The sequence below is a fragment of the Euprymna scolopes genome, chromosome 33 (assembly GCF_053919585.1).
Source record: "Euprymna scolopes isolate OS-2025 chromosome 33, ASM5391958v1, whole genome shotgun sequence".
NCBI classification, from domain to species: domain Eukaryota; kingdom Metazoa; phylum Mollusca; class Cephalopoda; order Sepiida; family Sepiolidae; genus Euprymna; species Euprymna scolopes.
This window is the reverse complement of record NC_136514.1, coordinates 439,639-454,147: the sequence shown is the minus strand read 5'-3', so window position 1 is coordinate 454,147 and position 14,509 is coordinate 439,639. Positions and strand designations below refer to the sequence as shown.

The 14,509-nt window shown below is 38.2% G+C and overlaps 1 protein-coding gene across 1 annotated transcript in view; it reads left to right on the top strand.

Annotated features, from left to right (window-relative positions):
* LOC145257999 (cubilin-like) overlaps positions 1–13,703 on the top strand; it is a 38,205-nt gene extending 24,502 nt beyond the window's left edge. Inside the window, exons 3-4 of the mRNA XM_080115727.1 lie at positions 10,753–11,033; positions 13,475–13,703. Of these exons, the coding sequence (XP_079971853.1) occupies positions 10,753–11,033; positions 13,475–13,579 (386 nt within the window). The 3' untranslated portion in view covers positions 13,580–13,703. The remainder of the gene's footprint in view (positions 1–10,752; positions 11,034–13,474) is intronic.
* Positions 13,704–14,509: the final 806 nt, after the last annotated feature.

The window sequence follows — 14,509 nt, the reverse complement described above, 5'->3', positions numbered from 1 at the left end:
GAAGCAGGAGTTACACATTGCAGAGGACTGGAAGCAATTGGCCATTGATGTGACCCATTAAGCTGTATCTGTCGATGGTCGACTGTGGACTGGGGAAGTTTGTCATATAGAGAGATAAGGGCAGAAGCTGCATGGGCGATCGGAGGGGTCATTGAAGAATATTTTTGGAGAGACGGCCGGTTGAGGAACTGTTAATGGACAATGGCCCCGCTTTCTGATCAGAAGCCTTTAAAGAGATGTGTGATAAGTGGGGAGTAAGGCAATTTTTTAGGGCAGCGTATCGGCCGAGTGGCAATGGGATAGTGAAGAGGAATCATCGCACCATCAAGGCTGCTGCGGAAAAAAGCAACATTTCACCCATAGAGCTGGTGTTTTGGTACAACATCTCACCGAAAACCAGACAAGATGAGACAACTGTGCCTCATAGTGCGATCTTCGCATATAAGTGGCGGCATTCATGCAACAAAATGGTAAGAATTGAGGGTGAAGAAGCTACCATTAAAGTGAGTGAGGAGGTGTTGGTGAAGACCCACAATGCAAAATGTACCACTCGCTGGGGGAGGAGGGGTCATAACAGGAACGCAGTCGAAGAACAATGTGATGGTGAATGGCGTTCCCCGCCATATCCTAAACCTGCGTCGTGTAACGTTGCCAGTGTGCAGTGATGGCAGTGAAGGGGAGGAAGTCGAAATCCACCGAGAAGCTAACGATGCACCCCAATTCGACTTAACCCCACATTGCGGTTCTTTACAACTGGACGAGAATGTTTGTAGTGAACCTGAAAACGTCAACCCCCAAGAAGTTGTCCCCCAGAGGAGGGGCCCTGCTTGAATGAAGGATTATGAAGTGTCTTATTGATCTTGAAGATCACGGAAATGTGGGGGGTATATGCGAAAGGGGAAAAAATGTATCGTTTAAGGCTAGGTTATGGTTAGAAAAAAAAAGTAATATACGACGTATCGGGCGTATCTGTATCGCTCTTTGGGAAAAAGGAAGGAAAGGGTGGCTAGCTTATTCATATATCCAAAGGGCATCTTGGGGAGGCAAGGCATGATGGGAGAAGCTATTTTTTTTTCTTGTCTCTTCCTTTTTTTTTTTTTTTTTTTTTGATAGGAGGATATAAAAACTGGGAAAAATTCCCTGGGAGTCAAAAAAAGAAAAGAGTCGTGAACATCTTCTCTGGAAAAGTATTTTGTGTTGCTGATGTTTAGATTGTGCGGTGTGACATTCGTGGCGAGAGCCCAGGTGTGGTCGATTGGAAAAGAAGCGGGCAGAAACGTGCTGTTGTCGAGCAAGTGACTCACTCATTCCCGAACCCCAGAACCGAATCCTAATTCTAACCTTAGACATCGCTTTGTCTCATAGATTTTAAAGACTAAAATTTCTCTATCATTTTAATTGTGAAAACTTTTTTCACATTTACATACAAGAAATGCCAATATGCCAACAAAACTATAAGTATTTTTTTGTAAATACTAAACAATTACTAGATCAAAGATTAAATAATTTAAAAGAGTAATTGCCACCTTCCTGTAGTGTGTTAACCGTTCTTTTTCAAAGCGTCTTGTTTATTTGCTTATGTTTGATTTATTATCAACAGCTCTGACGTCAGCAGATAAAGGAAATTTCCTTCAAGAACGGGCATGATTTTGCAATCGTCTCACCTTTATGACAAAAAACGCGCCACCTAGGCAAGATGAAAACTTGTATACAACAAGGCCGGTAATTCTGGCTTAAGTTTCTTGTTTTAATATAAGTCAATGAGTTGTGCTTGGCTGTGTATTCACATTTCTTTAGCTATTGTCCAGTGTTAAAAAAAAAGAAAAAACTTTACTGCGGGATAGTGGTGGAGTACAAATTAATAAAATAAAATAAAACGATTTTTATATTTCTACTTTTTTTTCTTTTACTAATGAGAAGCCACTCGAGAATAAATAATGAAATGGGTAGATTTTTATTTGAATAATGAATATTATGAGAGGATTTAAACTGATGAATGGAATGAACAAAATTTGATGACTTAGAAAAAAAGGCTTATAATAATCATCGGTTGACATTGGATTTGAAGACGACCATGTTGTAGTCTGCGGGGAAGCAGACTGATGGTAATGTGTTCCACAAATAGTACAGTTTTAGAAGAAACTCTGGTCATAAAACTTCTGTTTGATGTTAAGCAAATGGAAGAAGAAAGGAAAGTTCTTTTGCAATTGTGATAGCAAGACGAGTTTTTGCTGTGAATGTCTTACAAGAAGGAACCAGAGATTGAAGCTCAGTCGAAAAGCTTCCATTGAAATAAGAATAGAGAAAGACTAGCAGTGTCTCTTCTGTGAGAAAAGGACATTGCGAAGGCTGCTGCAAAAAAGGTGGGTTCCCTGGATCGAGCTAGAAGACTATTCACATGTGAGAGTATTCTGTACCTCTACAAGACCACCATTCGCCCGTGCATGGAATATTGTTGCCACATCTGGGTTGGTGCATTTAGCCTCTCCCTGTTGGATATGGTTCAAAAAAAAGTTTTCAATCTAATAGGTCCGACTTTGTCAATTAAGCTCCAACCTGTGTCCCAATCGCCGCACTGTTGCATCTCTGTGCCTGTTTTACAAGTATTTTAATGGAATGTGCTCTGATGAACTCATTGCACTTGTTCCCCTTCGACATGCATATCCCTGACAAACCCGCTTAGCAACAAACTCTCACCCCTTCACTCTTAAGGTCCCTAAATACCAGAAAGCTTTCTACTGTAATAGTTTCTTCTCTCAAACAGCTAGACTTTGGAATTCACTTCCTGCTATCTGCTTCCCTGACTGTACTGATATGCAGAAGTTTAAATATAACATAAACCGATATCTTGTTAATCTTTCCTATACGTGGTCCAAAATAGCTCCTTACTTCCAAGTGGTGATATGCCTTGTTAGAGGTGAACGTGAGTAAAAAAAAAAGATCTTGATGGTAGAGCAATTCTTGCAATCAAAACATGATCTGAAAAGAAATGTTTTACAAGTATTTTAATGGTATATGCTCTGACAAACTGCAAACCCTTGTCCTTCCTCAACATAAATATCCTTGACAAACCCAACAAGTGGCAAAATCCCACTCCTACACAACAGAAATTCCTAGATGTAAGAAAGCCTTCTACTCTAATAGTTTATTCCATAGGACTGCTAGATTTTAGAATTCCCTTCCGGGTCCCTGCTTCCCAGACTGTACTGACATGCAGAAGTTCTAGTGCAATGTAAACAGACATCTTGCTGCTGAACTCCCTACATAGTATCCCTGAACATTATGTCCTAGATAGTAGCCCCCTACATCAAATTGACACTGTGTCTTGTTTGGGGTGAAAATATAATAATAATTATAATAATAATAATAATAATAACAATAATAATAATAACAATGATAATAATAATAATAATAATAATAATGATAATAATAATAATGATAATAATAATAATAATAATGATAATAATAATAATAATAATAATAATTATAATGATAATAATAATAATAATGATAATAATAATAATAATAATTATAATGATAATAATAATAATGATAATAATAATAATAATAATAATAATAATAATAATAATAATAATAATAATAATAATAATAAAGCAATAATCCTATCATACAGAAAAGAAAAAAAACATTCAACTCCAAATATTAAATGTAGTTGTCTCAATCAAAAATTGGCAGCATCAATCCAGTCAAGGAAGCTTTGAATTGTAACGAATTGCAGGTAAAGAATGATGTAATTAATTCCAGTCAGGATTTAAAAGAAACATGGAAAGAAGTGATAAAAATTGCACTTTAGAGAAAAAGAGTTAAATAAAGATCTGACCAGAAATTGGTTAGTTTTGAAGTCAATGTTTTGAAAGTCGTCCAACACATGAAAGCATTTGAGACGGATTAAATTGAATGTGATGATGATGATGGTGCTGTTGATGCTGCTGTTAATAATGATTGAAATGATAAAAGAAGAATGAATAAGAATGCCTTTTGCAAAGGTTTTATCAGCTTAAAATATATACACGTGTTTGGCAAAATCAATATGGCGGAATCCTTAGTTCCGGCCAAGAGGAATAACTATGATTCATTTCCTGAAGAGTTACAGTAATTTATTATAACATTTTCCCCTTCAACAATAATTAAGTATGGAATTACAGAAGTTAAATTTAGTCTGTTCAGTACTAGGTTAAGACGTCCTTGTATTTACTTGGAAATCGCCGCATTCTGGACGATCTCCGCACTGACTTACAGGGATTTTTGTTCTCAGCATCCACATCGTGGCTAGTATGGATATGTTCAGGATCAGGTAAGGGATTCTTCTCCTCCACGTCGATATTGTTTTCGTCAGGTGGCGGTTCTTTACGGGCTTCAGGGCTTGCAGTATTGTTTTCATCGTGTTCGTCTTCTTGGTTTGAGGAGTTAGGGGCCAGGTCTCGCACATTGACAGTAGTTTTCGCACCAGAGGGTAGTCGTACATGAGCATAGTAGGGGTTGATGTCTAATAGGGTAGCAGGGGTTACCGGATGGTCGAGCTTACTAGACTTAGTATGGTTTCTGACATATACTGGGCCTGGTTTCGCCCAAGTGGGAACAGAAGTTCCGGAGGAAGATCTACGACTATATTTGAACTTTCTCTCATGAGGAGTCGTATTGGTGGCAGTGCATAGTAACGACCTGATTGAATGGAGAGCGTTTGGTAGTATATCTTCCCAATGAGGCAGTTTCATGTTGCTAGAGTGTAAGGTCGTTTGGATGGCCTTCCATAAAGTTCCATTGAGCTTCTCAACTTGCCCGTTACTCTCAGGGTGATACCTACTTGTTTTAGAGGTGGCGATACCTTTGCCACGTAAGTAATCTTTGATTTCTCCTGCAAGGAAGTCGGCAGCCCGGTCAGTGTGTATCATATCGGGCATGCCATAAATAGCAAATAGTTGGTTTAGGCAATGGATCACGGTTTTACTAGTCATATCCTTACAGGGGAAGGCAAAGGGAAAGCGAGTATATTCATCAATTATGGTGAGTAAGTATTTGTTACCACGTACAGAAGTAGGTAAAGGGCCTTTAAAGTCGATGTTTAGTCGCTGGAAAGGTAGTATAGCCTGTATGAGTGTTCCTTTGTTACAACTGGCAAATTTAGGTTTCAAATACTGACAGGAGGAGCACGAGTCTGTTATGTTTTTAATTTGTTCTAAAGAGAAAGGAAGGTTTCTTGTCCGGATGTAGTGGCTGAGTCGCGTGACTCCAGGATGGCATAGTGTAGCAAGCATGCAAGTCGTGGAGGTCTTGCAAAGTGTGCGTTAATGCAGAGATGCGAGAAAACGTGTCAGCAGCTGTATTTTCCGTTCCTGGGCGGTAAGTAATGCTGAATTTTAATTGTGATAGTTCGATCCGCCAACGACATATCTTATCATTTTTAATTTTTGATTTTCTCTTATTATCGAACATAAAACTGACGCTCTTTTGATCTGTAATAACTTTGAAATGTCTCCCGAGTAAGAAGTGTCGCCACTTTCGAAGAGCTTCGACAATCGCAGCAGCTTCTTTTTCGACCGCGTGATGTCTAATCTCGTTCGGGCTTAGTGTCCGAGAAAAGAATGCAACAGGTCTACCCTGTTGGTTCAGCGTAGCAGCAATGCAGTATATACTGGCATCAGTTTCCACTACAAATTCTTTGTCCAGGTCAACACTTATAAGGGTGGCATTACTTAAGTCGGTCTTCAGTGTCTGAAAAGAATTTAGAATAGACGGGGGTAGTGGAAACTCCCTGTTATGGTTTAGCGGCAGTATCTTATCAGAAAAATTTCGAATGAATTTACTATAGTAAGAGAACATACCAATTATTCGTTTTTGCGACTGTAAATTTAGAGGCGGTGGCATTTCAAGGAGTGGTTTTAGCCTCAGGTAATCAGGAGTAATTTGGTTGTTCTGGATTGTGTACCCAAGAAGTGTGATAGAAGTAGTAGAAATGATGCTCTTACTTTGGTTGAGTGTGATGTTGCATTTTTTTGCTACATTATAAAAACTTTGAAGGTTGTAATCATGTTCTTGTTGATCCTTTCCGCATATCGTGACATTGTCTACATACACAAAAGTATCTGTTAATTTTTCTCTTTCTACAATGCCATCGATGCATCTTTGAAAGGCACTCACTCCGTTAGTGACTCCAAAAGGGATACGAGTAAATTGGTAAAGTTTTCCATTTACTTCGAATGCTGTGTATTTCCGATCGGCGTGACTAATTGGGATTTGATGGTAAGCAGACTTCAGGTCAAGTGTTGTAAAAACGTTGTATCGAGCTATGTCATCAATCATTTTAGTAATGTTAGGCATGGGATAGGCATCTAGTTCTGTAAATCTATTTATGGTGTTGCTGTAGTCGACCACCATTCTTTTTTTTTTTTTTGATTCTCGTTAGAGGTCACTAAAACTTGGGCTCGCCAAGGAGATATAGAGGGCTCTATTATGCCTTCCCTCAGCATTCTGGCAGTTTCCTCTTTAATAAAAATGTTGTCAGTGAATGAGTGACGACGAGATTTGGTGGCAATAGGGGTCGTCCGAGTAGAAAGATGAGAGAAGAGGGGAGGAAGAGAAATTTTGATACATGGAAAACTGTTACTCTTACCCATCGCTCCAATAACAAGTTCTTCCCTGGGACCGTCGAATTTCAACGTCACAGTTTTATATTGTTTTAGAAGGTCTTTTCCGACAATCATATCCGTGAACAGGTCCTTAATTACTTCCACCGTCATGGCGTGGTGGTTTTTACCGTTTAGAGAGATGTCAACAACAGTTTCGCCGATGATTTTAGCATGATGATTCGGGTACGCCAATGCTACGGTTTTCAGTTTGGGGATAACAAAAAGTTTCAGCTTTCTTGCTGTATTTTTGCTAATGAACGTCCCCACGCTGCCGGAGTCTACCATAGCATTCATTCCCTGCCCATTTATTTCGCATTTGGTGTAGGTGATGTCTTTGGCACCCGTTCCTAGTCAGGAGAGATTGGGGGGGGGGTCCGGGTCGTACAACACAGCAGCAGGAGAAGAGGATGATCTACATACCTTAGCCCAATGGCCATTTTTTTTACATTTTCTACACTCAGCATTACGCGCAGGACACATCGCCCGTGCATGCCGTGTGTTCCCACAGAAGAGACAAATTCCTTTTTGTAATGTATTTCCTTTTACAGCGGCTAAGGGAGTTTCTTCTGGTTGAACTACGATAGCTGTTACGCTCGGGTGGTAATTGAAGCTGACCGTATGCTTCTCCGCTTGTTCTAGGGACCTAGCCACTGTAAATGTCTCTTGTAGCGTCGAGAAAGGTTTTTCAAGTAGGCGCTGACGGATAGACGAAGACGAGATGCCGCTAATGAACGCGTCCTTGTTTTTTGTTTTCCTCGACACTTACCGCTTGAAATTCGCAAGATTTAGCGAATACTTCCAATTGTTGCATGAACTCGTCGATGGTTTGTGTCGGTTTCTGTTTACTTGTCAGGAGTTGATGTCTGTTAAATACAATGTTTGTTGGTTTCATATAAATAGCGTCTAGCGTTTCTATGGCGCCGTTGTAATCCGTGGCCCGTGGCGTCGCTTATAATTTCGAAAATTGTCGCCGAGACAAAATTGATCAAAGCGAAAAGATTTTGCGCATTGTTTTCGATTTGGCCGTTATTTAACGTGCGTAGATAGTATTCGAATGTTAACTTCCAATGTTTGTATATTTTTTCCGAATTCAGAGCAGTTGGTTCTGTGTTAAATCTGTCTGGCCGCAGTAATTTGTCCATTTTTTTTTAATCTTTTTATTTTAAGCTGATAAAATTGAAATGATAAAAGAAGAATGAATAAGAATGCCTTTCGTAAAGGTTTTATCAGCTTAAAAAATATACACGTGTTTGGCAAAATCAATATGGCGGAATCCTTAGTTCCGGCCAAGGGGAATAACTATGATTCATTTCCTGAAGAGTTACAGTAATTTATAATAACAATGATGATGATGATGATGATGATGATGATGATGCGGCGTATGAAGATGATGATGATGATGATGATGGTGGTGGAATGCAAATTTATAAAATAAAATAATCCAAAGACGGATGTTCATTAATTATTTTTTAAATCCTTTATAAAAGCTAAAAGTCACTAGAGAATAAGTGTTACCGAAATGAATAGACTACCTGTTGCATGATGAAGAATATTATGAGAGGATTGAAAATGATGAAGGAAATGAACAAAATTTGCTGTGAATATCTTGCAGGAGGAAACATTTTACATTAATCTCATAGTGTCTCTTTTGAATCTAATGAATGAGAAAATTCCGAAATGTTAAGATCGTTTTAAGAAAGATGTGGATAGAAAGTAAAGGAGTGGCCAGGATGTCAGAAGTTCAAATATGACAGGCATAGGAAGACGTTTGTGAAAAGCGAGTAGAAGAAGTAAGGTGAATAATTAGCAGGATGGAACTTGATACTAGGCACTCTGAGAAAGAAAGGAGAAATTTTCTTTGTTAACGAAAGAAGAAGAGTACTTGCTGTGAATGTATTACAAGAAGGAACCGGATATAACAGCTCAATCGAGCAGCTTCAATTGGAATAATAATTCCCTGTAAAAAATAGTATTAATTCCAGTCAGGATCAGCAGTGGTCCTCCTCTTCTGTTAAGATGAAAAGCTATGATCAAAAATTTAAAGAGATTCAATATATTTACACCCTAAAATTTAAAGAGATTCAATATATTTATAACACAAAAATTTAAAGAGATTCAATAACAAAAAATTTAAAGAGATTCTATAACAAAAAATTTAAAGAGATTCAATATGCTTATAATCAAAAAACTTAAAGAGATTCAATATATTTATGACTAAAAATTAAAAGAAATCCAATATATTTTATAAATTCAGTCTGGTACCTGATTGGTTCGTTCTTATCGCCATAAGCTATAAATATAATCGTCCAAATCCTTGAGATCATACGAAATAACAATGTTTACACATCGGCATCCAAAATCAAAATGCGTAAACTCATTTGTACGCGTATCATCTGCACATACATTACCCTGAATAAAAACAAATAATTATATTTGGGACCAATCAGAGAACTTTCTGAATTTATTCGAAATGGTCTTTCTAGAAGTCATCTAAATCCTTTAAAAAGCCAGATTTTTCTTCAACAAACCAATGGAACTTGTTGCGGACCAAAGTATAATACCCTAGCTCGCCACAAGAAAATAATGAAACGAATGGAATTGAAGGGAACAAAAACTCAATTGATGGATAAGATAAACATCGTTTATTTGCTGTTGAAAGAATGAACATTTTAGTTATAACATGTGTTCATGTCTGCGCGTGTGTAACCAATGTTTGTTGCGGGACTGGTGTTGTAGAAAGAATAGGAAATGTGTGTTCATCTCAAGTTCGGGTCACTATCGTTTGTTCGCACGTGGGAATTGAAGTGAGTGTTGTAGTGGAAATTGAAATGATAGTCCAACGTGTAGACAAAGAAGAGGATATGAGAGTTGACGTCAGTTAGCAGTCAGCTACGCGAAGGTGTTCTCAGGGAACAGCAGTAGATAGAGAGAGAAAGAGTGCGAATGTGTACATACGGTCTGTTAGCTCGTGCCCCATACATAGTCACAGGGGACATGAGCATGCGCCTCCCGAAAGGGAGGCGGCTGGTTCGCCCAACCTCTCTGGTCGAGAGCTGGTCCTAAAAGAAGGAGCCACTTGTTGCTCTCTCTTTTATACTCGTTTCCGGTGGCCATTTGCGCATGTGTATATTTCCTTAGAAAGCGAAAGTGACGTCATCCATGTGTGCGTTCATGTGCGCGTGTGTGAGTACATGTGTGTGCATTAGCGTGTGTATATATACACGTGAATGTGAGTGTATGTACACGAACGTGAATATATGTACGTGTGTGGACGTGGGCGCGTATGTTTGTGTGCGCATATGTATATGACATAGCTTGAAATATGAATGTGTGTTTTTGTGCAAGACTAGAAAAGGCTCGCACAAACTCAGTTGACCCAATTCTACAGATCGGTATCGCTGGGTGTCCCTCTGTTGGGTGTTGATGTCTGCAAGATCTCTCCAATCACACAAACATAAACGAACACATAGATACACACAACTCATTGACTTATTATCGTCTGCCAATCCATATAAACTTTATTCATTGAAATGTTTCCTAGCTTTCGCATTGTACTTCTTTCCTAATACGAAACCAAATGAACATTGATTCTTATAAATAACTTTCAATAAATTATAATTTATATAAATGAGCAGAGAAGCTTTGATAACGATTTTCCTGACTTCTGTAAAGCAAAGCTCTTAATCGATTCAGATTTCCTCAATACCTCAGCTAATGAATCTCCATTGGTTTTACGAGAACATTCTATACTTTTCCTATTGCTGTAAACTCCCATTTTAAACCAATATGAAATATCTCTTGTGAATATATGCCTTCTGAACTCATTATTTATTTATTTTTATTTTTATTTTTTTTTTTTTGCCTTATAACGTCTCTCGTATTTTCTCAATTGATTATAACCACAATAAATCTTTTCCACTAAAAATATTTCTCTGAATTTGGCTCATCCAAAAAAACACTTCACCTGTTTTTAAAAAAAAACAAAAAAAACACTTAAAGTAATACCCCATTATGCCAAAATATTGCAATAGTAGAAAACAACAAAATAAATCGCAATTTTGAACTTGAAATGAAAATAAAAAATTCATTTTAATTATTTTCACAGATAATGGCTGTGGAGGAAATCTAACTGGCATCAATGGGACGTTTACCAGTCCGAACTACCCCGGATTTTACCCAGAAATCACACCCAACAATACTATTTCCCAAAATAAGGAGTGCCAGTGGAATATCCGGGTACCTGCTGAGAGACAAATTAGCCTGTCCTTTGCAGAGTTCTCATTAGCTGCCAATTCTAACGTCACGAATTGTGTTAAAAATCATGTCAAGATTTATATCGGATTAAGAAGTCGCAACACGTTGTATAGCACGGAATGCAACGATGATGTAAGTAACCCTTCTTCAAAATTATCTCAGATTTTAAAAAATTTATTCCAATATTCTTTTCACTATCATATGCTATTTCTTTGATTTATTGAAGATAAAATAGTTGTATTACATTTTTGAAATTCATTCCATTTTTTTTTTATTTTTAAAGATAAAATGGTGCGTTAAATTTTTGAAATTTATTTCATTTTATTTTTTTTTTTTTAAATATTTTTAAAGATAAAATGGTTGTGTTAATGTTTTTTTTTAATTCTTCTTCTTCAAAGGAACCGACAGAATATTATATGGATCTAATTATCCATCTGTCTTTTGGAAAAACTTTTGCTCATATCTTAGGAGTACGAGGGGCGTGCAATAAGTAATGCCCCTGACCCACTTCAATTTGTTTGATCTAGCTGAAATTTTGCATGTGCAATAATTTATATGTCTACGGGTTATGTAGCAAATTAAAGCTCGGAATTAATTGTGGTTTCTGTTTTACAGTTGTCTGAACTAAGTCAGGTGTGAAATGGAGCCTGTTGAATGTCGAGCAGTGATCCGGTTTTTGTATTTGAAAGGACGCTCACCACAGGAGACTTTTGATGAAATGAAAGAAACTTATGGTGATAATGCCCATCATATGACCTTGTAAATCGCTGGCATCATGAATTCAAACATGGCCGGAAGTCTGTGGAAACAGCTCTCAGACCAGGTCGCCCCCCTCCTTCTGCCATTGATGAAGCGTCTGTCCGTCAATTTTAGGTTGCCATTTTGGAAGATCGGCGCATTACTATTTGCCAAATAACCCAAGATGTCAAGATTAGTACAAGGTCTGTTGAAAGTATCATTCATAACCATTTGCATATGCATAAAGTGTCTGCCAGATGGATTCCCAGGTTGCTCACACCATTCCAGAAGCGAGAACGCGTTGAGTGCTCGAGGATGAATTTGGAGATGTGCCAAGAAGATGAGTCAAAGTTTTTCAAAAGACTGATTACACAGGATGAAACCTGGGTCCATCACTATGATCCAGAGACCAAAGCCCAGTCAATGCAGTGGAAGCACTTGGACTCACCACCTCCAAAGAAGGCAAGGGTGCAGCCTCTCGCTGGCAAGGTCATGCTCACAGTCTTCTGGTACCAAGACGGGGTAGTGATGACAGATGTAAAGGGTACCACAATTACAGGAGCCTATTATGCTTCACTTTTGAGGAAATTAAGGGAAGCTATCAAAATCAAGAGGCGGGGCAAGATCAGCAAAGGTATCCTCCTTCTGCATGACAACGCTTCGGTCCACAACTCGCATGTCGCCAGATCAGAAGGACAGGCATGTGGTTATGAAATCCTCCCCCATCCTTCCTACTTTCCTGACCTTGTACTCTCTGACTTTCATCTCTTCCCAGCCATTAAGTTGTTTTTGAAAGGAAAGCGTTTTCCAGATGATGCAGCCTTGATTTCTGAAGTCATGTCATGGTTGGAGGACCAACCTGGGGTGTTCTACAAAAAGGGTCCGCAGAGCTGCATCAAACGATGAGAGAAATGCATAACTCTGGGTGGTTCGTATGTAAAGAAAGACTAATAACTGTGTCAAGTTTCGTTGCTCTACTGCTACAGGAAGTGGGTCAGAGGCATTACTTATTGCACACCCCTCGTATTTGACCCCTATCGGCATGGAACTCTTTTCCACTTCAGTCTTTGAAGATCATTCTAATATTTGCTACTACAACCAAGATTCACATACATAGTCGGATCCATCTGATCTCATGCACTAGGTTTCTGTGTTCACATTCTTTGTAGTGATGTCATTCATTTTTAGGGAGTGTCAGTTCAGCAGGTGAGTTATCACACAATACTTAGCGGATTTCGACTTTCATGGACGCTGTCTTGCTGTCTATATCGACCAACACTTTTTCAGGGATTTCATGAGCATCAGGTTAGACACCTTTTAGTTCATCCCACAACCTAATTCTGCTTATCAAACTACAGACAATGCGCAAATGTGAGTCAGTTCCGTTGTTTTTTTAAAGAGGAGATAATGCCTGGTAGGAAACTACTTGTTTACTGGGTCTTCTGGCTAAGATCAAAGTGTAGTATCTGTCACAGCATTCCAATGACCTCATCAACCCTCCCTCATAAAATAAAGAAACTAATGATTACCACTTATGTGATTTTTGGAATATGACAAATAAGGACGAAATATATTCTGTGTCAATTTTTTTAAATGTATTTATGTTTTTTAAGTAGGAGATAATGCCTGGGTGACAATGAATGGCCCCAGGGCCTATAATTGTTTACTTTACAAGATTGAATTAAAATCAAATGCTAACTATCCTGGGAGAAACTTCAGAGAAAACCAGCTCGTAGACTGACGATTAGACTCGAGTATGTTGAGTCACCCAATTGTGTCAGTATCAATTTCATCTTTCTGCACGTTGTTTAATGTAATATATTTATGTTTTTCAGACTCCGATTGCTCTCATCAAATCCACTTCAAATGTGATGACAGTAGTGATGGCTTCAGATGGGGTGGCAAGGACACCGAAATTTCGAATTCGTTACACAAGCTAAGAAGAACAAGTGTGGTTGGAGAATTATCGTCGTCTTCTTACCAGTCAGACGAGACGAAAAAAAGATTAATAACCAATCAGCACAAATATTTGTATTTTGAATTAACATTTCTTTTTATACATCATCTTTGTTTTTTGTTATTTTTTATTCTTTATAAATATTTTTTTAATTTGAAATTGTCGTAATATACAGATACAACATCAGAGTTGGGCAAAATATTTTACACTAAAAAAAATAAATATTTATAATTAATTATTGACGTACCTGACTCGTATATAGGTAGAGAATTGTATCAGTAGTGAGATATCTACTGGATCAGTAGATCATTTTTCCATCGATCTTTGCAACAGATTTGATGTACATGTTCTATTTCAGATCAGGAGTAAAGGTCAATCCCAGAAGCTTGTCAAAACATGGAGCCTCCCCAAGACGAGAGCCATTCATTTCAATTGATGCCAGATGGGGATCAGAGTGTTGATGGTGTGAAGATAGAAGCTTGGTTTTGGATGCATTAAAAGTGACCAGCCACCTCTTCCCCCCCCCTGTACCACACGCACAAGATCAGAGGAGAGAAAATTAGAGAGAACTTTGTCATTTACGGCCTTTGATGTGTTGCCATAGATGGTCGTATCATCAGCATAGATGTCAACGAATGATTTAAGTATGTGTTTTGGGAGATCATTGATGTAGATCAGGAAGAGAAATTGGGCCCAGGATGGACCCCTGAGGGACTCCAGCATTAATACTGTGGGCCTCTGATTTCTGCCCATTAACCACTACTCTCATGAACCTATCGGAGAGAAATGATTTAATAATTGAGAACACAAGCTTGATAGAAGATAGATGCATTAAAAGTAATCAACCACCTCTTTCCCCATTGTACCACGTGCTCAAGATCAGAGGAGAGAGAATTAGAGAGAACTTAGTCGT